Source organism: Diceros bicornis, chromosome 14 (assembly GCF_020826845.1).
Source record: "Diceros bicornis minor isolate mBicDic1 chromosome 14, mDicBic1.mat.cur, whole genome shotgun sequence".
Taxonomy (NCBI): Eukaryota; Metazoa; Chordata; class Mammalia; order Perissodactyla; family Rhinocerotidae; genus Diceros; species Diceros bicornis.
In genome coordinates, this window is record NC_080753.1 from 47,589,746 (window position 1) to 47,615,286 (window position 25,541).

The following is a 25,541-nucleotide window of genomic DNA, read 5'->3' on the forward strand; positions in this document are numbered from 1 at the left end:
AAAACTGGGTTCCAGGGAAGGAGGATGGTACTTTCAGCTGGGCAGAAGATTTCAATATGAGCTTAAGAGATGCCAGGTGCAATTAGTAAAAGTATATTCTGCGGATTTGTACTGCTTTGGCAAATGCTTTCTGACTGTTGAAACTTCTTTATATGTTGACAGGTTGAGAAGATTTATAATCTCTGCTAGCTACTCCTCTTGTTTTTCCTTAAATCTTGAGAACTACTTGAATTTCATTTTGACCCTGTGTAGTCCTAAATAGTCCTTGGCTATTTAGTCATTCTGTAGAGAACTGGGTAAGACCAAGGATGGAGTCTTCCTAGGGTGACCAAGTGTCCTGGTTGGCCCAGAACTGAGAGGTTTCCCAGAACCTGAGACTTTCAGTGTCCAAATCGCGAAAGTCCTGGGCAAACTGGGGTGAGTTGGTCACCATCTTTGTACCTGAAAATCCACTTGGTAGTGGTTTTAAACCAATAGCTAAAATCAGTGTAATTTCTGGGATTGCCAGAGATGTACTATTTGATTTTAGAAAAAAGTGAGTGATTTTTTTTTAACACTGCTTCTTGGTTTTGTTTTGTTTTTTTATACATAGGCTTTTTGCCTAAATTTACTTTTTAAAGCATTCTCAGTTTACCCTATTTTCTGGAACATCCTTTATGCGGCAAAATGTTTATTTGCTTTTTTCTCTTTTTCTTGTGTGTGGGAAGAACAAGTAAATTCCAGAAACACTTGCCTTCTCTTAGGCATGTTTTTGAGTGGCCTTTATGATTGGCGACCATAATCAGTCTTAGCTGAATACACTGATTTATTATATACTCTTTTAAAGTTAACTTCTATTGCTTATAAGGTGACACTTCAGTTTCTTTAACTGTAAGTTAACATATAAATTTTGTAGGAAGCACAGATGTGATTTGGTTGGGATTTTTTCTGGCATGGATGAGTTTTAAAAGAAAAATCTCCTGATTAATTTTTTTGTGTTTTCCCTGCATTCAGGGTTACGTTTCCTGTTTTTTTTGGAAGAGGAAAGTCCCCTATTCCTTTCCCCATTACATTTCACACTTGTGTTCTCAGCTTGTACCAGGTGTCTGCACCCAGCATAATCACGGGGATATTTAAGCTGTTGCAGGCTGCAAAAGGCAGGCTTATCTCTCTCGTGTAGCAACGAAAACATATACAACGTGGCAAGGAGTACAGGCGATGTGGAGGGTTCTCTGGGACCCATGTCATACTGTGCACATTAAATAGGAGTAACCTCTAAATTCTCCCCTTTTCATAAGAACCTACAGAGACTTTTTATAAATCACTTTTTTTCAAAGGAGTTTTATAAGCCTTTTTTAGGATTAGTTATCTACTTCACTTCAAACATCTTATTTCTAAATTTTCTTTTTCATAGGATTAGGTCGAAGAGCTGAAGACCTCTCTGCTGAGCAACATCGACTTGCTGTAAAGTAAGTTAACAATATATACCTGAGCCCTTTGTATATCAGTATCTAGAGCTCTTCCTCGTTTTTTTTTGTATCTATATGTTCACTCCATTATATGGATATAATATTGTTTATTTAAAGAATCTGCTATTGATGGACACTTGGGTTGTCTACCCATCTTTGGCTTTTACAAATGGTAAGCGATGAATAACCTTGTCCATGGGTCATTTTAAATGGGTTCGTGTATAGCTGTAGGATAGATTCCCAGAAGTGGGATTGCTAGTCCAAAGAGTAAATGGAGCAGTAATTTTGTTAGTTTTGCAGGATTCTCCTTCATTGGAGTTATGTCTATTCCAGAATTATTTTTATTGGGCATGTGTCTGGGGGTCCTCAAGACACACTTAGTTATCAATGCATAGCAGTGGGATTAAATGCCAGCAAGAAAAAAGGTAAGAAGTAGGGCTGGAGAGATAAATATTGGCTGGGAATAGGAGGAAGGCGGAAGGCGGACTTTGGCCAGTGTTGGTGTGCAGTAGAAAGGCAGGTGGGTGTTGGAAAGAAAGAGAGGCTATGTGAAGTAGGGGAATAACGTCGATATAGGAATGGGAATGGAAATGGCATGTGGGGTAGCACATCCGGGAGAGTGGCGCAGCCATGGTGGAGGACTCCTACAGGAGGGTATTAGGAGATAAATGGGATAAGGGACGATCCTGGGTGGTAAGGAGATTGAGTGCTTCATTCCTTAAGGAATTTGGGACTTGGAAGCAATGGAGAATCATTGGAAGAGTCTAATGAGTCAAGTTCTTCGCTAAGCTTGTGGGTGTGTAAAGGCCATAGAGCATAATTCCAGTGACTGCTTAGCATTGGCATTTTAGGAAGCCTTTCCGCACAGTTCCATCTTGCTATAAGAGCATGCCTCCTAAAATGCCATTAAAACATTACACAGAAGGGGCCAGCCCCGTGGCATAGTGGTTAAGTGCTCGCACTCTGCTGCTGGCGGCCCAGGTTCTGATCCTGGGTGAGCACCGAGGCACCACTTGTCAGGCCATGCTGTGGTGGCATCCCATATAACGTGGAGGAAGATGGGCACAGATGTTAGCTCAGGGCCAGTCTTCCTCAGCAAAAAAAAAAAAAAAAAAAGAGGAGGATTGGCATGGATGTTAGCTCAGGGCTGATCTTCCTCAGACACACACAAAAAAAAAGATTAAAAAAAAACAACATTACACAGAACTGGTCTCAACAGAATTTTTTCCTTCCACTTCCCTTGTCTGTTCAGGACCTCATGCCTGGGTGCCAAAGCAGACAAGAGACGTACAGCAGTAGTTTTGTGTGGTCTCTTCAAGTGGAAACTGGTTCCACCCATCATTTGTTTTGTGTTTATCTTGGCAGTGGGAAGGGAGTTTTCGCATTTCAAAGCATCAGCTAACATTAGGTCAGGTTCCCACCCTGCCTTATGTTTATTACCTTCGTCTTCCCTTGTAGACAGATAAGGTTTATGAGAAAGAGCATTTACCAGCCTCAGGGTTGCCCTTACCCTAGACCCCACCTTCCATGCTTATAGCCGTGGTTGGCTAGCAGAGGGCTGTACAGAGTGCTGTGCCTTCTCTAAGCCACCCACCTCATTAACTTTTCCTTTCAACAAGATTTCTCTTAGGTGGATTTTTAAAGAAACAGAACAAGAAAAGACCACGTCATGTTTAATAACCTACAAAGACAACACGTGTGTTTACAGTTTGCTTATTTGCAAGTATGAAAGAAAAATCAAGACTGAAGACTTGTCAACTTTTTACTTTGTTTATTTTCACAGAGTAAAACCCTCTTTTTTGGAATACTTAAGCTACCTTCTCAACTTCATGAGTGTCATAGCTGGCCCTTGTAACAATTTCAAGGACTACGTAGCCTTCATTGAGGGGAGACATATACACATGAAGTTGCTGGAAGTGAACTGGAAGCAAAAAGGTTTCCACAGCCTGCCAGAGCCTTCTCCCACTGTAAGTTTTTAGTGCCAGGTATTTACCCAGAGGTCCAGAAAATAGAGTTTTGCTGCCAGGGCTGGCTCTCACTAATCATTGTTCTAATTAAAAAGCCAAACAGTTTACCAGAAAGCTTGGCCAATAACTTTTTTTCCCCATTTGTTTAAAATACCAGTATTGGTATTTATTTGCAGCAATTCTCTGTGTGGAGCAACAGATGTTTATTTCACAGAGGAGCTCATTGGCTGGGAATATTAAAGCAATTGATCCATTAGTCAACCAGCCAATCTTCAGTGCCTACAATGTGCTCAGCGCTGTACTAGGTAACACATTCTAATTTATGAGTGTTTTGTCTTTATGAAGAGAAATTCATATACAGCCAAAGGATAATATGTCATCAAAGGTGGAGGGGAAGGAAGTGGGGACCAGAATCAACGAGCTTTTTATTGCAGAGCCTGCTTATCGCAAGGGAAACCAGTTTTACACTGGCATGCCCGAAGCTTGGTTTTATTGACTTTGAGAAAGTTTAAGATGGTTTTTTGAAATAATATTTTAATTTTAATCTGAATTTTATTAATCTCAAATTAGTCAAAATTAGGATAACTTATTGAGCTTTACAAATATGCTAAATTTATTCGGATCAAATATCCTATATTGAAGGGAAATTTGTAATTATTTTGAAGGAATAGGGAAAATTGGAAAAGGCAAAAAATGAGGATAATTTAAGTATTTCATACATAAATGCTAACGTTCAGGCAAAATTAATGATTTGAAAATTTAAGTGATTTATTAATTTAGCATGAATTTTCGGATAGCTTTGACACAGTCGGGTCCTCAGCATTTTATGGTTGCTCAACTGTCTCAGCTCCAGCTGCTTTAAGGAAACCATCTAGGAGTGAAGTCACCATGGTTATGAGACATCAAAGTAACCACAGGTGTCTGTAGGCAGTATCTGTCACAGTCGTGCTTTTGTGTTTCACATGCTTTTATTTAGAAAATAATTTTATCAGAGAGTCTTAACGTGGCTCTCCAAGGAGACTCTTGCATTTTTGTGCACAGAGAAAGTGAAGTGGTGAGGTTGCATTTTTGCTAAAGACACGTTGATGGGAGGGGGCTGGCAGCCACGAGCTGGTGCGTCCCCAGTGGTGGTGTCATAATTGTGGCCAGGTGTGGGGAGCACTTAACTGGGACCCGGACACTGTTCTCAGTACCTGGTAAATATTCATTCCTTTAAACCCCAAGCTACTCTTTGAGGGAGATGCTATTGCTATCCCCATATTACAAATACAAGTAGCCTGTTTTCATAAAGTTGGGGACTATAATTCTGTTGATGTTAAACGACATTACCTAGAATGTCAGGGAAACTGGGCAAAATCACTCCTTCCAGAGGTATTTAAAATGTCACAGCAGACTGCATGTAAACCACCCTAGGGGGCTTTCTAAAGCTTGCCATTACCTGCCCATGTCCCAGCTCAGGCATTTAATCACTTGCACAGAATCCTTCCTGACTAAGCTTCTCCCCTCCTTGTTGGTGATTCAAACCCATTTCCTTGCCTCTGCTGCCTATGGAATTGGAAGGCAGTGGTTCTTTCTTTGTGATGGAAGAATCCCACTCTGTAATGTTATCTATGTTACCTTTGTAGGTAGAATTTTCTGGTAAAAGTTTTCTTCCATTTTAGATACCTTCAGTCCTCAAGTGTCAGAGGTGTATTCTGATAATCTAAATATAGCACATATGTCTATCACCCAATTTGTGTCATGAGGAAGAAAGTCTCCTTCTAGGGAATATTGTCATAGCAGCTATTGGAATAGCTTTGTTCTTAACGTGCCCTTGCTGAAATGGTTTTCCTCATCCCGGATCTTCTGAATGGTTACACTGATCTTTTCCTCATTTTCAGAGAGCTGTGATACAGAAGTTGTGCATGACCTTGGTGTCTCTCCTTTTGTTTTTGACACTCACAAAGACCTTCCCCATCACATGCCTAGCTGATGACTGGTTTGTTCATAAAGCAAACTTTCCGACTCGACTCTGCTACTTATATATTGTCATGCAAGCCTCAAAGCCTAAGTATTACTTTGCCTGGACATTAGGTAAGTTTGATGGAGTGGCCCTAAATGAAGGAGGAAAGAAACAGTACTCCTTGGATGGCTTAGCCAGAACAACATTTTGGATCACCTAATCAAAAAAAGTCCAATACAGGGGCCGGCCCTGCGGTGTAGCTGTTAAGTTTGCGTGCTCTGCTTCTGTGGTGCGGGGTTCGCAGGTTCGGATCTCATGCATGGACCTGTGCACCACTTATCAAACCATGCGGTGGCAGGTGTCCCACATATAAAGTAGAGGAAGATGGGCACAGATGTTAGCCCAGGGCCAATCTTCCTCAACAAAAGGAGGAAGATTGGCAATGGATGTTAGCTCAGGGCTAATCTTCCTCACCAAAAAAAAAAAAAAAAGTAAAGTCCAATATATTCTGGAAGGCAGTTGAGCCAGTATCCTTTCTTACTTTCCAGCATAGCACTCTTTTCTCCTGCCGTCCATAAACTCATCTCTGATAAAGAGAAAAGCAATCCTGGCAGTTGTTTAAACCCAATGTTATTAACAGATGTCAAAACTTGGAAGCTGCTTCTTCCGCCAATCAAACTTGGCCATTTAGTGCAGTGGAAAGTTAGGGAAAAATTCCAGAATGATCTGGCTTTCTTGTAATTTTTCTGGCTTGTACATCATAGAGGATACAGACTGAATTAATTTTATCAACACACGTGCTGGTTTAGATGTGCTTTTTCTTTAAGAAATTGTTGGTTAAGCTTTATGCCTTAGAAAGAAGCTGACCTCAAGTGATTTTTTTTTTTTTTTGTGAGGAGGACTAGCCCTAAGCCAACATCTGATGCCAATCCTCCCCTTTTTTCTTGAGGAAGATTGGCCCTGAGCTAACATCTGTGACCATCTTCCTCTGCTTTATATGGGACGCCGCCACAGCATAGCTTAACAAGCGGTGTGTCAGTGTGCGCCCGGGATCCGAACCTGCAAACCGCGGGCCGCTGAAGCGGAGCGGGCGCACCTAACTGCTTGCGCCACCAGGCTGGTCCCTGATTTTTTTTTTTTTTAAAGGTAGAAAGTTCAACTTCAGTTGGTTTTATCACACATTTTTTTTTCTTGTGAGGTAACTTAGACAATATTAAGCTTTTATCTTTTTCCTTTCAAACAGTTTTAGACTGGAAAAGTTTAAAGCTTTGCTAAAGTGGGCAATAAATCCTTTATTTACTCACTAAGAATGGTAAAGGATTTGGAAAAGGCATGGCAGCCTTATGTGTTTCACATTTGGAACCCTTTCAGCAATGGAAGTTTAACATCTTAGCTGGAAGTGACGTGGGGCTTGATCAGAGGGCAGGGACTTGGTTTATTGAGTCAAATAGGTGATAAAACTCGGTTCATAGTGCTTAGCCCATATGCCATGAGTGAGTGCATAACACTTAATTGAGTTCTTCTCTCATTTCATGCTCCAAGTTTTTAGCCTCAAATTAGAGTTTGTAGCTATTAAATTACTTTTTTCATTTATTATTTTTTTATTGTGGTAAAATATTCATAACATAAAATTTACCACTTTAACCATCTATAGTTTACAGTTTAGTGGCATTAAGTTGTTTCACAATGTTGTGCAACCATCACCACCACCCATCTCCAGAACTGTTTCCATCACTCCGAACAGAAACCCTGGACTATCCATTAAACAAAGTAATAACTCCCCATTCCTCCCTCTCCCCAGCTCCTGGTCCAGTTATTTTTAAAGGCCAAAATGTTCAGGGATCAGTTCAGTCCAATGCAATATTTATGTAACACTTGGCCAGAGAGATCTGACCTAGAGCTTTTTAAAAATTTGCGGCATGGGACATTTGTTTCTGTTTAGTTTAATTCAAGGAGTTTTTGTGGAGTACCAGGTTCTGTGCTATGAGGAATTCAAAGGTGAGTAAGACATATTCTCTACCCTGAAGATTTTTACACTCTGTGGGGACACAGACGTGCACCCCCACGAGGCAATATGCATCAAGAGCTGCCTTAGTGGTAGAAATACAGAGGCGATGATGAGTATGGACTGGTTATTGGGGAAGGCTTCAAAAGTCTTATTCCTTTTTCTGCAGTTGTGTCATTACTTGAAAATGATAATTTCTTTAATAGGTAGGCATGATACCAACTATGGTTGGAACACTACTTGGAACACCAGGAGTATTTTTCTATGTGAAATAGTATTTTCACTTTGCTCTAAGCTGTGTTTGCGTATGTTTGTGTGTGTGCCTGCGTGTGTGTGTATAAGAGAGACTCTCTTGCTCCTTTTACTACCTTCTACTTCCTCACTTATCCTGCTTTTCTTTTCCCCTCTCTCTACCCTTCCCTCTCCCACATTCTGTATCCCAGGGCTTGTGGGCTGGCTTCTGGACTAAATCAGCTCCTGATTTAAGGAGGAAAGAAAGGCCATCCCATGGCCTCATAGGGAAAGTCTAACACAAGGTGGGTTGTGCTGGTGGTGCTCTGGGTGGGGAGGGGGTGACAGGGAACAGGGGGTGTCTGGCATCATTTTGCCCTTTTGGGAGTACCCCAGATATTTGGAGTATAGAAGTAACCCTTTCTGTGGGTAGCTTTCTCTGTGGACTTAGCTCTTTTTCTTTTCTTTTATCCCCCCCTTTCTTTATCTCTTTTGGTAGCTCCATTAGAAACTCTTCATTAATTTGTATGGCCTCAACTTGAAGTTTGTTACAGCTTAGATTTCACGGGCTGGTCTGACATTAACCTTTGTATTATTTATGAATAAAGAAGCAATGAGTAGTATAACAGGGAATATTTAAACTGCTTAACTGAATAATTGTTTTATCCAGCTCCTTAAAACAGCATTTACCTATAATTGATGTACTAATTATACATGATTATAAATTTAATCCTTAAAGTTGGCCTCTTGATGAATCTCTGCTGAGCTGCACTGTGTTAGCCTAGTTCTAGTTACTGTTTATATTGAAATAATACAGCTATTTTCTTTGGGCTCAGTGTACAATTCTGGTTGTTTTTCCCCTACTAATTAGTACTAATTAGTGAGACTCGACTTTAGCCCAGGCTGTGTTCTAAGGATCACAAACTCCAAAATATGGGTGTCCAAATTAATTTATCTGTTTTATCTGTAATAATACAATACAATGCACAATACAAGTACAGCCAGTTTTGGGCTGGTGAACTTAGAACCTCTAACTGTTCTAAGACAAAAACAAGTCTGTGATGAAGTGCAGCGGAATGCGCTAAGGAAAACGGGGAATTCCGACACCGTCTGAATGCAGCGGTTCTGAGAATCACTGCTTCTGGTTTTTCACCGTTTATCTTCCAGAGTGGCTCTCAGCCACCCAGATTGTGGAACCAGTGTTCTAGTATTCATATTCTGGCATTGTTACCACATGAGCGATCTGAATATCACTAAGCCTCAGTCCCTTTCACAGCAAGATGGGGGTAATAATAATAATAATGATAGCAGCAGCTACTATTTCTTGAGTGCTAACTTGGGCCGGGCACTGTGCTCTGCACTTGACACGTATTTAATTTCGTTTAATCCTTTCACTATCCCTTTAAAAGAGGTACCATTACTATATCCATTTTATACTCAAGGGAATAGGTTTCTAGAAGTTAGACAACTTTCCCAAGGCCATGCATTTGCGCCGTTGCTGAGTGGAGACAGGAACCCAGGAGATCTGCCCCAGAGCCTGCCCTTAACTACCATCTTCACACTGTTAGGAGCATTAAATGAGAAATGTCCGTACAGTGCTTCTTCATAGAATCCTGGAAAGATTCTAAACACACACACACACCACACAGTGAAGATGGTTATTATTATTCTGTTTTTTTAGATCTGACCAGGTATGCCAGATCTGAGGCTGGAGATGGGAGAAGTTTAGAGATTGCTATGCTGCTCCCAGCATGGTCAGTCCAGTCTGGTTTTTAGTTGTCAACACAGACCTCAAGGGCTCTTCTTCTCCCAGTTTAGTTTATCTTCTGTCATTCACAGATTTCTTCCCACACATATAAAACTATTAGTTTGTTAACTGGCACACCCTTGCTTTGTTCTTTTCTTTTCCACCAAGTTTCCACCCAGTCAGCTCGGGAGACATAGCAGGACTCAGCACTTCTCATCCTTTCTTTTCTAAAAGAAACCAGATCATTTTGCAGTGAAGCCAAGCATAAGATAAGCAATATTAAATCATCACCTCTGCCAAAAGTAAATGAGACAAACACAGAACAGGTTGTTTTTGTTTAGAGGAGCCCTTCAGAAATCCCTCTTCTGTAGATTCAGAAGGAATAGAGCTATGGGAAAGAAAGATTTCTCTAAGATTTCCTCCAGATCTAAGACTTTACAGTGCTGTGATTTAATTAATTACATTTTTAAGAAAATATTCTAAGAGAATTAACTCAAAATAAGATAAATGAAAAGAGAAAATTAGCCTCTTCATCATCATCATAAAACTATGTTGATTTCATCAGGTCTCTATTTGATTACAAAAACATTTCATTAAGGAATTCATTAGAAATATAATACCACCGGGGGACATTTTCTTTGAGTTCAGTGAGGTGAAATAAAGATGGAAACAGGAGCTTTTTGACTGACTTGATGGGTAGGATGGCTTTGGTAATTTTGGCCTCTGTGGCAGCTGACCCCAAATTCACATCTCCAGCTCTGTTGTTTTTCTCGTGTCCTAAACTTCTCTGACTGAGTCTTGGCAGCCCCATCTGAGATCCTACTGACATGTCATGCTTCATATGTCCAGAATGAGCTCCAATTTCTCTTTCAGAGCTGGTTCCCTCCTGACTTAGTGCTGTCTAGCAGTTAATGTCCTGCCTTCTTTAATGACAGCTCTTGGACCACTACTGGGTCCCGTTTCTCCGGTCTCTGCTTCTGAGCTTAGATGTATTTTTACCTTCTTCCCTTTCTCCGCTTATATCAAGTGGTCACTAAATCCCCCTGTTTATTGCTTTGTTTTGTTTCTTCATTTCTCTGTTATTCTCATTTTGCATCCTATGAGCATCTAGTGCCTTTCTTCGTACTAAGCAGGTGCTCACTAAATGCTAGTGAATGAATAAAAATGAAGAATAAAAATTGAGGCCATCAAAGGTTTCTCTGATTCATAATGGTAGCAGGGCCTTTAAATTTTTTTGGTTTCTTTTCCAAGGAAACTGCTGCATATCTCTCGATCTTAAAGCTAGACAGACATTTAGTATCTTTTAAAGCAACAATGTGACTTTTGTTCCACATCCTAATGTGCTGTTTTAAAAACCATAGCTGATGCAGTGAATAACGCAGCTGGCTTTGGGTTCAGCGGAGTGGATAAGAATGGAAATTTCTGTTGGGATCTGCTTTCTAACCTAAACATCTGGAAAATTGAGGTGAGTCTATTATGCTTTTGAATCAAGCTTCCATACTGAGTAAAGCAAATGGTTTGCTTGGAGTGTGGTATCCTTGGACATTCTTCCTCAGTGTCTAAGGAGAAGCTGCTATCAGGGACGCCAGGTCCAGGAACGTCTTGGACACTTTGCATCTAAGAAATATTTTTTCCTCATTGTTTTTTTAAAGATACCTACTTTCTTGATAGTTTTAATGGTTCAGGGAATAATGACACATACAAGTCTGAAAAAGAGCCAGGAAAATCTTTTTGTTGTTTATATTCCTGTTCTTTCAACTAGAAAGTACAGATGTCATTTTCTCTTGTTCACGTTCTGCTTTCTTCAGTCGAGAGCACATACTGGAAGCCCCTGTATTTAGATTTTAATATCTCAAGTGTTCTCTGTGGTTCCTTCGGATGCATTTATAATCCATTTCTTTTTGGGAAGAATTGTCAAGGCACACAGCTTAATTTAGGCCACTAGAATCAGTGTGGTCTTCTTTCTCCCACAATTATTGACCACAATCCTCGATATGTCTTCATCATCAGATGTGGTTTCTTTGGAGCCATATCAGTCTTGGTTTCCTGGGCACTGTCAGAACTCAGAGCTGATAGGAGTGCCCAGTCTTAGACCTTTTCCTCCTTGTAGCTGGATGGGAGTAAGGACATGATTCTCAACATACAGAAGTGTTGGTTCTCTAGCCAGGGGACTCAGGTTTGCTGTTGGTTTGGGTTTTCCACCCATCACAGGGAAGGCAGAGTGCTGTTGGAGAGTCTGGGCAGAAGAGGATGTGCATGTAAAGCAGGAACCCAGGGATGTGGAGACTGATCACCTGCCACCCACGTTAGGTGGCCACGTGGGGGACGTCCTCCTCCTTCTTGACACCTGAGGCTTCTCTTTATCTTAAGTAGACAAGCTCCAGCCTTCAGAACAACTTTTCTCTGTTTGAGAAAAGCAATGTAGATAATCTACAAGCTTCTCTTTTCTATATAGATGATGTTGGAGACAGTCCAAATGTTATGACTTTCCTGCCTTTTCCCATTAAAATTCTTGTGTCTCTCAAAACTCTTGGACCACTGCTGGCTGCTTTGGAGTGCTGTGGGTAAATGTCCTTCAGAGTGCCTCCCCTTGAGCTTTGGCTGCCCACCAGTCCCCTTAGCTATACACCGAAAGACCGAGTTCTTTCACTGTGGGAATGTGTTCAGGGTAAAGGGCTAAGTTATTAAGTTATGTATTTATTATAAAGGAAAATCAGAAGGAGAAAGTTTGTATTTCCAATGGAGTTGATATACAGCAGGGAGCTAAAGAACTCCAAGGAAGTCTGATTTAGTTAAGGTACCTTGAAGCTGTGCATATAGCATTTTATTAGCCAGAGAAGACATGGATAAATAAAACTCCTTAGGGTTTCGAAATAAAAACTCATAATACAAAATCTGTCCGTCCATCCATCCACCCATCTCCCTACTTACCTGTCTTCTCTCTCCTTCCCTCTCTCTCTTCCTTCCTTCCAAACATATTACATTAGGCCAATGTATGGCTATCTAAGATTTTCTTATGGTTGAAACAGAAAAAAATGGCACTTGTACTTCAAAGTTCATTAGGAATTCTGGTTCTTGCATGTTTGCTTCATGCTTTCTACCACCAGCCTTTGAAAAGACTTTTTTTTTTTTTGAATGAGAAAACCCGATTGATGGCTTATTTTGGAATCTCTCCTCCTCAGTGGTTGATTACCTGCGTCATTGCCAGTTGGGTGATATTTCTTTGTTTTCTTTTCTGCATTGTGACTCCTTCATGCATAAAATCTCTTACTATTCTAGATACAATAGGAAGCATTTGAACCTGTATAGCTATTTGTAGAATAACTCCACAAGACTGACCTAGTTTATAGATGGCCGCATAGTGAAAACATGACAGATACATTCAAGCTGTCTCCAAAAAGGCATGAAAGTCACATGATTAAACTTTTCCTGTGGCAAATCCCCTTTTAGACTATTTAGTTTTAAAATTCAGATGACAAAATTTTTCTTAACCACAGTGGAAGGAAAACCCACAAAACATTCCTTTAGTTTTCCTATAATTTGAAAATAAATTTTGAGAAAAATGGAGACTTTGCAAGCCAAGTTTTAGTGCAAAGTAAATCTTATAAACACCAGAAAATTCTATTGCATATGATGGAACAGCTGATCTACACTTGACTGAGTAGTCACCGTTGAAATAGCACATCTACTCTGCTGCCAGGGAAGTTCTGCGGAAGACTTTCCATTACTTGGGGTATTTTTAAAGCTAATGATAGGTGTTATTTTCTTCTTTCTAGACTGCTACAAGTTTCAAAATGTACTTAGAAAACTGGAATATTCAGACAGTTACTTGGCTAAAGCGGTAAGAAAAACAAAAATGACCTCATTACTCATGGCGCTGGGATGTGTTTAGATGGAAGTCATTAGATGAACAGCAATCCTCTGCCAGTAGTAATGTCATCTGACACTTTTGTTTTGTATTAACATTTATGCCCTGTAAAAGTAGAAATATAGTGATTTGAGAAGGTCACAATGTAGCATATTTATTTTAATTTATCAAACACTTGAGGCTGCCATTCTTGTGTACCTGGCACCCATTTAATCCTCAGAGCAATCCCATGAGATGTTGGTAGTTATTATCCCCATTTTACAGATGAGGAAAGTGAGACACAGAGAGGTTATGTGACTTGCCCAAAGTCATACAGCTAATGAGTAAAGTAATAGATAAGAGACCAAACAGACTGTCTCCAGAGCCCGGCTCTTAACCTCTGTGCTGTGCTGCCTCTTACCTAGAGGAGAGTCTACTGCTCAGATATCAAGGAGGGTCCATATCAGCATCAAATCTCTGACAATCTCTGTGTTTATCTCTAGCATTAAAAGCTTTATGGTACCCCAGATGCTTTTTAACTATATTTTTTTTGATATTTCTGTCCTTTTGTTGCCCTACACATTCCAAAATTAGAAACATTACTTATTATGGAACTAATAATATGCTATCCTTGAAGCAGCAAACTCTAGTTAGTGAATATTCCTATTATATGAGTACAGGGAGAATATAAAATTATTAAGCTGTAGATTCTACTGTTTTTGATAAGTAGCATTTTTCTAGGCCAAAACGTTGGAGTGAAAGAAGTGACAATGTATAGTAATCCCTCCAAAGTAAGCTCGTGCAGTGTTGTCTGAAAATTGATCTGAACATGCAGTTTTTGAAATTTTGCCCTTAATATTATTGCTATTAATTTTGCAAATAATTTTAGCATAAACTTCTATTTCTGTATATTGAGTAATCCCAATGTACCAAGAGTCCTACAGTCTCTGTCAGGAGTTTATATTCTGAGATGACTGAACATACATGTGTGCACATCAAAAATGAAAAAAATATTTAAAAAATCATTTTAGAAAATGAACTATGTCATTCATACAAAATGATATAGAGAGTAGGAAACAAATACCTATGCAAACTACCCCTCATTTCAAAAAGAAACATTGCAAATGGCGTCCCAGTCCCCTGTTTCTCTCCCCAAATGTGTTGTTTCTTCCTGTGAAGAAGGAGCCATAATCCTTAGTTTGGGTTTAAATCAGTTACTTTTGACAACCCATACAGTGCTGGGTTGGTGTTAACTGTTTGAATTTCTAGTTTATGTTTTAGTTGGGTCTTCTTATTTAGTAAACCATGTAGTGGCTTCCTTATGGTACCACTGGCAATTCATAGACTGAATTTGAGAGAAAGCCCCCTATCACTTTGTTTTAATAACCAACCAAGAAGCCAAAGATCTCCAGGGTATTTCTTGACAATTTCTAAATCCTCACAATATCCTTATTCTTTAAGGCAAATACATGGATTGAAATCTGATGGACACTGTAAGAGCTGCAGAGCTCATATAACCAACACATAGATTTTGTGCTGGAGTCATTGCCAAGAGAGATGAAAAGGGTTGCAGTGTTGATTAGTTAGAAGGCATATGGGCCAGGCTGGAAAGGTAAATTACTTTTGACTAAATGAGGATATGCATTTCTAAAGACCCTTATCTTGATTCCAAAGTTTTTAGCACCAATGACACTTATCCGTAAGTATCCCTGGTAGATTAGGCCATTGGTGGAATAAGCTTCTATAGAAGGAGCCCATGGTGGGTATAGAGTGACCACTCGGCCTTGTATTAGATATAGTATGATGGGGTCCAGATCAGTTATTTCTATGGAAGTTAAAAATTCATATTCATCTCCCCAAAGAACTGAACTGTGAATTGCCTATCTGGTAGTGTTCAAGAAAACCAGAATTCAGGCTGCCTGGAATGCATTGCAAGTCCCTGAACAGGGTTAGGCAGACATGCCCTCAGTAATGGATCAAATGATTTCTGCATGGTCTGATCTGGAAAGATGCACTGTAGCTAGAAGTTTCTTTAATGTTTGACCTGTGGCTCATTATACCGTCTTCTCTTCACAGAGTGTGTTATGAGCGGGTTCCATGGTACCCCACCATGCTAACCTTCATCCTGTCTGCCTTGTGGCACGGGGTCTACCCTGGATACTATTTTACCTTCTTAACTGGAACCCTTGTCACAATAGCAGCCAGAACGGTAAGCTTCCTTTGGTTGTAGGGTCTTTTCCTTAATAATCTGATGCCTGTTTGTTTGTTGTCTTTTAGGTTCCATCAGGAGTCGGGGGAGGGGGATGGGTGGGAGTAATATTTTAAAAAAATCAAACAACAAAAGTCTTCCCATTAGAGAAATACTTCAATATATGGGAACATGTAGTCATAAAATGGTTAGCCATTTTATTTTCATAGTATTTACAGAGGGTGTTTTGCAAAACAAAAGGAATTTTAGGAGTAATGTTTAATACCTTGAGAGATAAGGGGTCGGCCCTGTGGCGTAGCAGTTGAGTGAGCGCGCTCCGCTGCTGGCGGCTGGGGTTCGGCTCCGGGCGCTCACCGACGCACCGCTTGTCAGGCCATGCTGAGGTGACATCCCATATAAAGTAGAGGAAGATCGCCACGGATGTTAGCCCAGGGCCAGTCTTCCTCAGCAAAAAGAGGAGGATTGGCATGCATGTTAGCTCAGGGGTGATCTTCCTCACACACACACACAAAAAATACCTTAAGAGATGAAAACATTTTTAGTTAGTAAGGCTGTAAACAAACACAGTCTACTAATTACAGATGACGATGATTATCAATTAATGTAAGCTCTGTAGGACTTCATTTTGCTTATACTCCACTTACTTTCTCATTTCATTATCCTAAGCCTAGAAATAATTCACAAAGTCGCTGAGCAGCCAGTAAATTGCAGCCACGGGAACTGTGTTCTGTTAGAGATTGTTCCAACCTTTCACGCATGATCTCAAGCCTGATCTGCTTAAATTAGTTTGTGTAAAATTCTTGTAACTTTTATAAATTTGGTTCTCTAGGTTTTTCGAGTAGTTTTCAGTTTGTTCTAGGTGGTTCCTCCCATCTGCTGGTTCTGGAGCAGAATAATAATGGAATAAAAAATATGCCTGTCCTCAAAGAATGCAATGAACCTGTATATAAGTAATTGCACTTCAAGGTGCTCTTGTCAGATAGAGTTTTGTATTTGATTTCAGTGCAATCTTTGACAATGATTGTGGCTTTCCTTATTCAGGTGCAAAAATTTTTAATGACATTTGTCGAACTGCATTTTGGATGTGAATTGAGGAGCCCCAGCATAGCTATTCACTCATTCTTGAATTCATCTGTGAATATTTCAGGAGCCACACTATGTGCCAGTCAGTGTTCTAGGCACCGGGCTGCCACAGTGAACAAGACAAGGGTCCCTCCCCACGGAATTCCTATTTTAGTTAGATGAACGTTTGTTGGAATATATGTGTGAACAAAATGGATGATTGATTACTATTCATGCTGATTAGTGCACTTTCAAAATACTATATATGTTGTACATATTTGTGCATAGAAAACAGGAAAGACCTTTTCTTTTCTCCCATTCATATACCTACTTGGATTATAAAAAAAAACTAAAGAACAGATGGCCAGGACAAACTAAAACAGAGGCCAGAAGTTTGTTTGTTAATATATTCAGAGTATTATTCCTTAAAATTTCTTTAGTTTGTTGATCTCAGCTGGTATAAAAGCATTGATTTATGTAAAGCCTTTCTTTTGGGTGGCCTGGAAACATTTTTCACAGATGAGTTAGGTAGGGGGTGGAGAGGAGAGTGTTCCCATTCCCATTTTTTTCTGAAAGGAGAATGAACGCAAATAGGCATAAAGTGTCTTAGGCCCAGGGAGTTACCTAGTCAAATCTCTTACATGCTTCCAGATACTGCTCAGGCTCCTCCCAGTGGACAGACCTCTGACCTCTGACTTGAGGAACTCAAGGCCGAGGAGAGGAATTCTTAACTTAACCAGGCAGCCCTGGGAAGCCTGTCTTATTTTGGGGCTGACCTACCTATAAACCAGCCATTGTCCCAGCTCTGCCTTTGATACTTGGATCTGGAAATTAGGTGTCTTTCTGGAGGCAAATCTAGTCACATGTATCAAAAGGCCTTGAGTGTATCCTTTGACCCAATACTTTCTATTTCAAAGAATTACCTCAGTTTCCTTTTCTGTAAAATGGGCATAATGATGCTTACATGATAGGCTTGTTGGCAGAGTCAATAGAGATGATATATATAAAGCATTCGCACAGGCTTGGCACACAGTAAGCACTCAACACATGGTAGCTGCTCTTATTACTAATATGTTATTTTATTACTGTTATTCAAAGGAAATAATTAGGAAACAATGCAGAGATTTAGCTACAAGGATATGAATCACACAATTGTTTATAACAGCAGGGGTGGGTGTCAAGCTAACTTTTCCATAATTAACTTAAAATTATATTGGAGATTAATATTTACCAACATGGAAAAAAATTCATGATTCGTGATATAGTACTAAATGAAAAAACAAGCTAAGAAATACATTGATGCCATTGGAAATATAAATGTAGATATAGATGAATAGAAAAAGGCTTGGAAGGCTATGTGCCAAGTTTATAAACAGTGCTATTCTTTGGGAGATGTTAAAAAAGAAAAAAATTCTTTTTTGCTTAGTTGATCTTTGAACATTTTTCTATAGTGGACTCATATATTTTTTTTTGTAGTAAGAAAAACCATAATGGTATTTTTAGTTGAAAATAGGCTTTGAAAAATACGAGCCATCTGAGTTCTATGTTCCTGAGGTCTCCTGCGTGCACGGAGCAGAAGCTATTATTTTTCATGCCCCCTCCCCTCACTTTGCCTTTCTGGTCTTGCAGATGAGGAAGAACTACAGACATTACTTCCTTTCTTCAAAAGCCCTCAAGCTTGTTTATGACGTGATCACCTGGGCTGTCACTCAGCTGGCTGTCTGTTACACGGTCGCACCCTTTGTTATGTTGGCAGTTGAACCAACCATCAGTTTATACAAGTAAGTTTTCACTTTTCCCAATTGCTGTTTAGTAAACTTGTCTGTTTTCTCTGTTTGAGTTAGGAGTTGGTAAATTAAGTCAACCAGTACTAAGAATTTCTGAATACGGCTTCACTTTGAAAATGTCCATAGAAAGCTTGAGGAAGAAATGGCCATCCCGGAGATACCAACATACAAATAGCAATACACATGAGCAAAGGTGACGGGAGGCCCTTCAGCCATTCCTAACATAACTAAGGAACGCTTATGGGAGGGAATTTTTAGAAGATGTATCTGGATTACAAGCTCAGGGGGTGAATTTGCTGCCCTTGCCTCTTTTTCCTGGGCTTAGGCCATGCTGGAGAGTGTGGGGCGTTCTGAGAGCAGGACAGAAATGGGCAGGCGCTGGACTGGCTGACTTGAGTGGTCTGCAGGAGAGCTTTGTGCTCTGCTGAGATGGCAGTGCTGGTGGGTGCGTGTGGGGGATTTATGCTGTGAGTTGCCCTTGCTAGAAGGGAGTATGTGGCATTTGGGGTGGAGGAGGTGGTTCAAACCAGACACAAGAGGCTTTAGGGAAAGGATGTCAGGCCCTTATAGTCAAACACCAGCGCTCCAGATAAATGCAAACCTATCCTTGCTTACTTTTACTGTTTGACTCTTTATGTTGAATGCATCGTATTTCTCCACTATTGCAAACTGGTTGTGTGACCCCTGGCAAGTTATTAACCTCTTTTACCTGTGTTTTCTCAATTGCAAAATGAGGGTGAGGATAGAATCCACCTCAAAGCACCTTCGTTAGGATCGAATGAGGCAAATGTGCAAAGGGCTCAGCCAGCGCCTGGCATAGTCTCTATACTCAGTAAATGCTAACTTGTATTATTTAATGATTTGCACAGGCTTTTGTAGATTGATTTTAGAACATAGCTATGATCAGAAGAGTAACTTAGAAATAAACAATGCAAACGTGCCTTATTTGTAAGTTGGGGAGTCCCTGTAGTCGATGCACTGGTCAGGAATGATGAAGGACACTTTTAATACTCAATACAGGTATCAGTGTTTTTCAGGTCATAGGAAAAGGAGGTAGAGGGAACTATACGACACTCTTCCATAAAGCCTGTTTCTATAATATCAATTAGGTCATAGGAGTTATGTCAGTCTAACATGGAAGTTGAGCTGGTTTATTACTACATAAATTTTCCCAGACAAAAGATGCCAGTATAGTGGGAAGAGAATTACAATCTTCAGCAAAAAAAAAGCCCTCAGTTCAGTTGCTACAGAAGTAGAAGCACTTCAGCTCTATATAAGAACCCGGAAATTGAGCACCCCTTCACTGGGCTCCCTCTTCTTATTTTTTTTAAATTTTATTTATTTTTTCCCCCAAAGCCCCAGTAGATAGTTGTATGTCATAGCTGCACATCCTTCTAGTTGCTGTATGTGGGACACGGCCTCAGCATGGCCGGAGAAGCGGTGCGTCGGTGCGCGCCCGGGATCTGAACCCCGGCCGCCAGCAGCGGAGCGTGCGCACTTAACCGCTAAGCCACGGGGCCGGCCCTGGGCTCCCTCTTCTAAGAGGCACCCCCCGCCCCAAAGCCTGCACCTCCTGGCCCTCAGCTGGGTTTACCTCCTCTGTGCCCAGCCTTAGGGCAGCCCCAGTTGCTCACAGGTCCATTTTCCTTCCCCTTGTCTCAGCACCCTCCAGCCAGCATTTATCCTTCATTGTCTGCCACCCCCTGAAGCAGCTGTTACCCTCATCGAGCCATCTGCCTGGGCTGGCCAAGTTGTTGGCTTAGGTGCTAATTGTTTTTTGTTAGTGCTGTAGTTACAAAGTCTCAGAGGTTTTGATTTGTCTGCTTCTAACATGATCCCCGTGCCCCATAAGCCTGTGTATTTTAAGCACATGATATTGCCAAATGCAAGATTTTTCAGGAATATATGCATCATGTTACAGCAGAAATGCCTGTCTTCGACTCAGTACTATTTAATACCTGCAGTGTGCCGGGCACTGTTCTAGAAGCTAGGGGATAGAATGGCGAGCAAAATATAGAAATCATTCTTGCTCCCATGCAGGGGATAGCTTGATGGAAGAGACAGGCAATAACAACTGACAAATTTATAAATACACACTGAAATCGTACTCAGTGAATGGTACAAAGATTTAAGAGAGCGTGTAACAGGAATAAGACTGGCATCGAGGGGGGGCTTTTTGGGAGGAAGTGGCATTTGCGTTAAGTCCTGGAGGCTGCAGAGTGGGAGTGAAGCAGGCACAGCATGTGTGAGGGTGGTGAGCAGGTGGAGCACTGCGGGCTGTGCTTCCAGACACAGGGAACAGCATAGCAAAGCCCCCTCATGATAGGAGGATGCTTTGTGCACTGAAAACCTGAGAGACATGAGTATGGGCAGAACGTAGAATCAAGGTAGAAAGTGGTGAGCTGAGAAGAGAGAGGTGTTAGGTATTGGTATCCCTGTTTATCATATGAGGATGTGGAGGCTCAGAGAGGGTGAGTGATTTAACAAAACTCACACAGTAAGTGCTAGCGTGCACCCGAATTTTAGACTCACGGTTCCTTTAACAGTAAAATCAATAGTACAGTTACTAAAAATTTCTTTAGGAGAAGCTATTGTGGAAGAAAAATAAGGCTTAGGGATCATACTAAGTGATGGTTTGTTTAGGATGACATGCCTTTAACCAACTAAAGTATGTTAATTCCTACACTTAGGCAGGAGCTCTAGGGGAAGAATCAAATAGTTATCAATTCAGATCATGTGTAAGTAGATTTCCGTTTCTTTCCACAAACAATTTGTTTAGGGTGAAATCGACATTTCTGTCAATTTTGTCAATTTCAGATGATTCAACCTAATGTGTTATCTCGTTATTATAGTTGCTTATATATATAATTTAAATTCCTTATCTAGATCAGCTCTGTCCAATAGAAATTTCTACAGTGATGGAAAGGCCGTCCCATAGGTGAGGCACCAGCACATGTAGCCATGGAATGTTTGAAATCTGGCAACTGTGACTGAGGAACTGAAATTCCAATTTTATCTAATTTTAATTAATTTGAATGTTAGCAGCCACATGTTGCCAATGGCTATTATAGATTGCATCTCAAAAACTGTGTTTTCAGAATCTCTTAAGAGAATTACAGAATCTGGCAAAATAAGTTAAAATTGCATGGTCTTTTAGTGGAGGTGGGTCGGGCTGCATTCCAGATCTGTTCCCCACGTGGGGCTAATTTCAGTCCCTGGCAGTGAACGACAGTTGTATGCATATCCATTTCTCTGTGTATCCTCCACTGCTGAACATTTAAATTTCAGATGTGCCTCATTTTTATGTCTAGTTTGTTTTTGATCTAGAGTGACTTCAGATCTCAGCTTTAAATTTCTCAGTCTAATTTATTTTCTTTAAATTGTAAATGAGCCCCAAGTGAACACTGAAATGTATTATGAAAGAACCTTAGTCAGCTTTGGCTGCTATGACTCAATACTGCAGGTTGGATGACTTAACATTTATTTCTCACAGTTGTGGAGCCTGGGAAGGCCAAGGTGCCAGCAGATTCTGTTTCTGGTGAGAGCTCTCTTCCTGGCTTACAGAAGGCTTCTTCTCACTGTGTCCTCACATGGCAGAGAGACAGAGAGAGAGAGTGAGAGAGAGACAGGGAGAGGGACAGGGAGACAGAGAGATGGAGAGAGAGAAACAAGTGGGAGAAAGATACAGACACAGACAGGAAGAGACAGTGAGACAGAGAGAGAAAGACAGAGAGAGGGGAGAAGAGATAGAGACACAGAGAGACAGAGTGTCTTCAGTCTGGTTTCTTTCTCCTCTTCTAAGGTCACTAATCCCATTGTGGAGGCCCCACTCTCATGGCCTCTTCTAAACCAAATTACCTCCCAAAGGTTACTCCTCCAAATACCATCAACACTGGGAGTTAGGGCTTCAACATATCAATTTTGGGGGGACACAAACATTCAGTCCATAGCAGAACCTTTCTATGAAATCATTTTGAAAAGCAAATCCTCATATATTAATTTGTCTTTAACTAGATAACACTTTCTTAAATTCAATGTGTTAAGAATGTTAGAATTGGTGTAGAAATTTGTGTAGGTAGCAGACTGCTTGAGAGTAGGAACTATGATTTATTTATCTGTGTATCTGGAGTACATAGGTCAGTCCTAGCACGCCCAATCAATGTTAGTTGAGTTTTTCCATAATAAAAAGATCAAGTATTCCTTAAAATTTTAGAGAAATATAGATTGGCAGAATAGGTTACTATGCCTCACTAGGGGACTGAAATTTTTTTGATTTTTCAAAATATTTGACTTTAACATAATTGCTCCAGTGTAGACTTGGCCACATACGAACGATGAAGGCAAAATAGTGCAAGAACAAAGTATACTTTAGGTGAGCAGACTTTGGGGTTACCTATGGCTGGGGTGTGCCTGGAGAATCCCAGTCTACACCTGTTGAGCCAGCGTGTTTGTCTGTAGAGCTCTTTTTCTCTCTCAGTAATGTCCTGGTTTAGACAGTACATTCGATGGTCACTTGCCTGTGGCTCTTCACCCCTCTGTGGGTTAAATTACCATTACTCTTGTGCTAGTCTTCTTTTCCATTCTCAAGAAAAGGGGGAGGGGCTTTGTCTTTTTGTAGATTCCAGTGTAATGCTTTGTACATTCTAAGCAGTAAATGCTTATTGAAAGAATAAATGAGTAAAGCTCTGTTTGCTTCTGTTAGAGCTCTTGACTGTTCTGTAGACATCTTCCAGGAGCCGTTCCTCTTGCTAAAGGGTGGGGAAGTTTAGGGCATGTGTGAGTTATCTGATTCTAATGTGCCTGACCTTATGATCACAGAAGCTGGAGAATGATCCATAAACCAATTGTGGGTTCCCCCCCCTTTTAACATTATTTTCCTTATTCTTCAAAAAGGCACTGAGAAAGTATAAGTTCAGCTTTTCCAAATGGTTATAGAACAGTTGTACAAATGCAAGCTGTTCCTAGTTACTTGCATTTACTGATATGCCCAGTATTTATTGCAAGTCTACGTTGTACCCAGTGTGCTGAATGTCACACTAATGCAGTAAAAGGCCACAAGCCTCAAAAGCAAAGCTTGTTTCTTTCAGTTTGGATGCAAGTTATTTTCAGAGTTATAGAGTAGGTTTTGAAAATCTGGATTCTTCTGGCTCCAAATACACACAAGAAGAACTCCTTACACTTGAGTAGAGCATATTGGTCAAAGTGTCAGTTGCATTTGTGTTTGGGGAACAGAGTATAGGTTTGAGTTGGGTCCCGGGCGTTCTTAGACTTTGAACATGGGTGGTTTCTGGCTGTTGTGGGGTTAATGCTCTTGCTCTGCTTATTATGTCAGTGGGACAATATCACACATCTATCCATAGACAGCTGGTTGGTTTGCTCTGCCAGTTTTGTGGTTTCGGTCCATCCCTGGCCCACTCACCCAGCAAAGGAGTTACCTGTGCTGTGGATCAAGGCTAGTCTGAGGACAAACACGTCCACTGCTGCCGTAAGCAGTGCCATTATGTTCATGTGACCTTTCTCGTTTGTATCCTTGTTTGAAATATAATTTTTGTGTGTTTTTATTCCTAGGTCCATGTACTTTTATTTACACATCATAAGTCTCCTGATAATACTATTTCTGCCAATCAAACCACAAGCTCATATTCAAAGGCAGCCTCAGACTCTGAACTCTGTTAATAAGAAAAAAACAGATTGATACCTCCAAGAAAAGCTGAACAAGGAGAACTGCAAAACGTTGGAAAGATGAGATGAAAACGCTCAAGAGTTCTCCGGTGACTTAGAGGCGATGTTTACATGCATCTTTTTTTTTTTTTTTTTTAAGTGCAGGGAATATTTTTATAAAGCCTTTTTGTACCATTAAATCAGCCATGTCCGGTTGACTTAATATTTTATAGGACATTTGAGTGGTGTGGAGAATGTGCCAGAGCTGTAGAGACGGTCCATTCTGGGCTGCTGGGTCTGTGCTTATCTGGCATGATTTCCAGCCACTGAAATCTGAATGTTGGCAACCCGGGCTCCAAAGCTTAGAAGGTGAAGCTGAGATGACTTGTCTTCCAGAACATACCCAGAAATGGTCGTTCCTCTGGAAGCCCCAAATCCTTTGACTTGTGGCATTGCTGTTTTCAAACACAATAACTACACTCTGAAGACCGTGGAGGAGAGGGAGCATGGAGGGAGGTTTTCAGGGTACCAAAAACTCTACGAACCAGGAGGACAAACCATGAACACTTGAGGGGACTGAGAGGCAGGCAGGCCCTAAATTAGGCTGCGTTATTTTCCAGGGATGTAACTCTTGCCTTTTTCCTTCTGAACTGAGCCAAGGTTGGAAATCAGCAAGTCTCCTGTACCCATACCAGGAGTCTAGGTGGGGCCACTGTTGTCCAAATGTCTTCCATTTCATATGCACCATCTGCCTGCCCACGGCTGGTCCTGAGAAAACACCCAAATGTTCACACCATCAAAGGCAGTGAAATGTCTTTTACAGAAATTTTTTAAAAAAGTAATTTAAACTGAAGTTTGTAAGAAACAGCAGACATTTCTCTCTTTTCTCCCCTCATTTCACAGAGATGGTCACAATCATGATGTACACACAGGCTGGTTTTCATTTTCCCGATTTCATAGCTGATTAAATCCGACTTGTTTTAGTTGAATCATCATATTGGAAAGCAGAAATTGAAAGAAAGATGGTTTACTTTTCAATCTTTGTTATGAATGTGCTGTGGTTCCTTTTGGGGACTTCTATTGGGTAGGATTCTCTGTGGGAAAAGGAAACGTGGTATTAATTGTGGAAAATTATAATAATACTGATAATAAAATATATGCTATAATGGTGTGCCCTCAATCAAATGCCTTGGGAGGAGAGAATTTTTTCAAATCAGATGGTAAAAAAATAAGTTTCTTAATGAATACTGTGTTTCTATATAAAGAAAATATTTCTGAACAGAAGAATTGCTTTTTGTTTGTGTCAGTAGAGACTTGCCATTTTGAAGTGTGTGTGTGTTTCTGTGTGTGTTGTAACAAATGTGCACAAGCTTCAGGTTTTACTTGTTTGACATTTGAGCATTATAACATGTTCAATTTGTCCGCTATGTCGGGCACTTGGAAGGTTTTGGTTTGGGGTTTGATTTCCAGCCTTCGTTCTGAACTTTGCAGGTAGGATTTAATCTCCTGTTACAGATGAAGAAACAGAATCAGGAGATGTTTGCTAACTGCCCCACAGTCACAGTTTGTGGTAAAGCTGAGATCTGAATCCAGGGCAGGCCCAAGAAAACTGTTGGCCGTTGGTCTTTCCTTGAG

At 40.5% G+C, this 25,541-nt stretch overlaps 1 protein-coding gene across 4 annotated transcripts in view; it reads left to right on the plus strand.

Annotated features, from left to right (window-relative positions):
• Positions 1–25,204, plus strand: part of MBOAT1 (membrane bound O-acyltransferase domain containing 1) — a 106,522-nt gene extending 81,318 nt beyond the window's left edge. For all 4 annotated transcript variants that reach the window (XM_058555180.1, XM_058555177.1, XM_058555178.1 and 1 more), the window contains 8 exons: positions 1,394–1,448; positions 3,232–3,415; positions 5,296–5,488; positions 10,702–10,805; positions 13,117–13,181; positions 15,264–15,396; positions 18,088–18,239; positions 23,814–25,204. In XM_058555180.1, the coding sequence (XP_058411163.1) occupies positions 1,394–1,448; positions 3,232–3,415; positions 5,296–5,488; positions 10,702–10,805; positions 13,117–13,181; positions 15,264–15,396; positions 18,088–18,239; positions 23,814–23,940 (1,013 nt within the window). In that variant the 3' untranslated portion in view covers positions 23,941–25,204. The remainder of the gene's footprint in view (positions 1–1,393; positions 1,449–3,231; positions 3,416–5,295; positions 5,489–10,701; positions 10,806–13,116; positions 13,182–15,263; positions 15,397–18,087; positions 18,240–23,813) is intronic.
• The last annotated feature ends 337 nt before the right edge of the window (positions 25,205–25,541 follow it).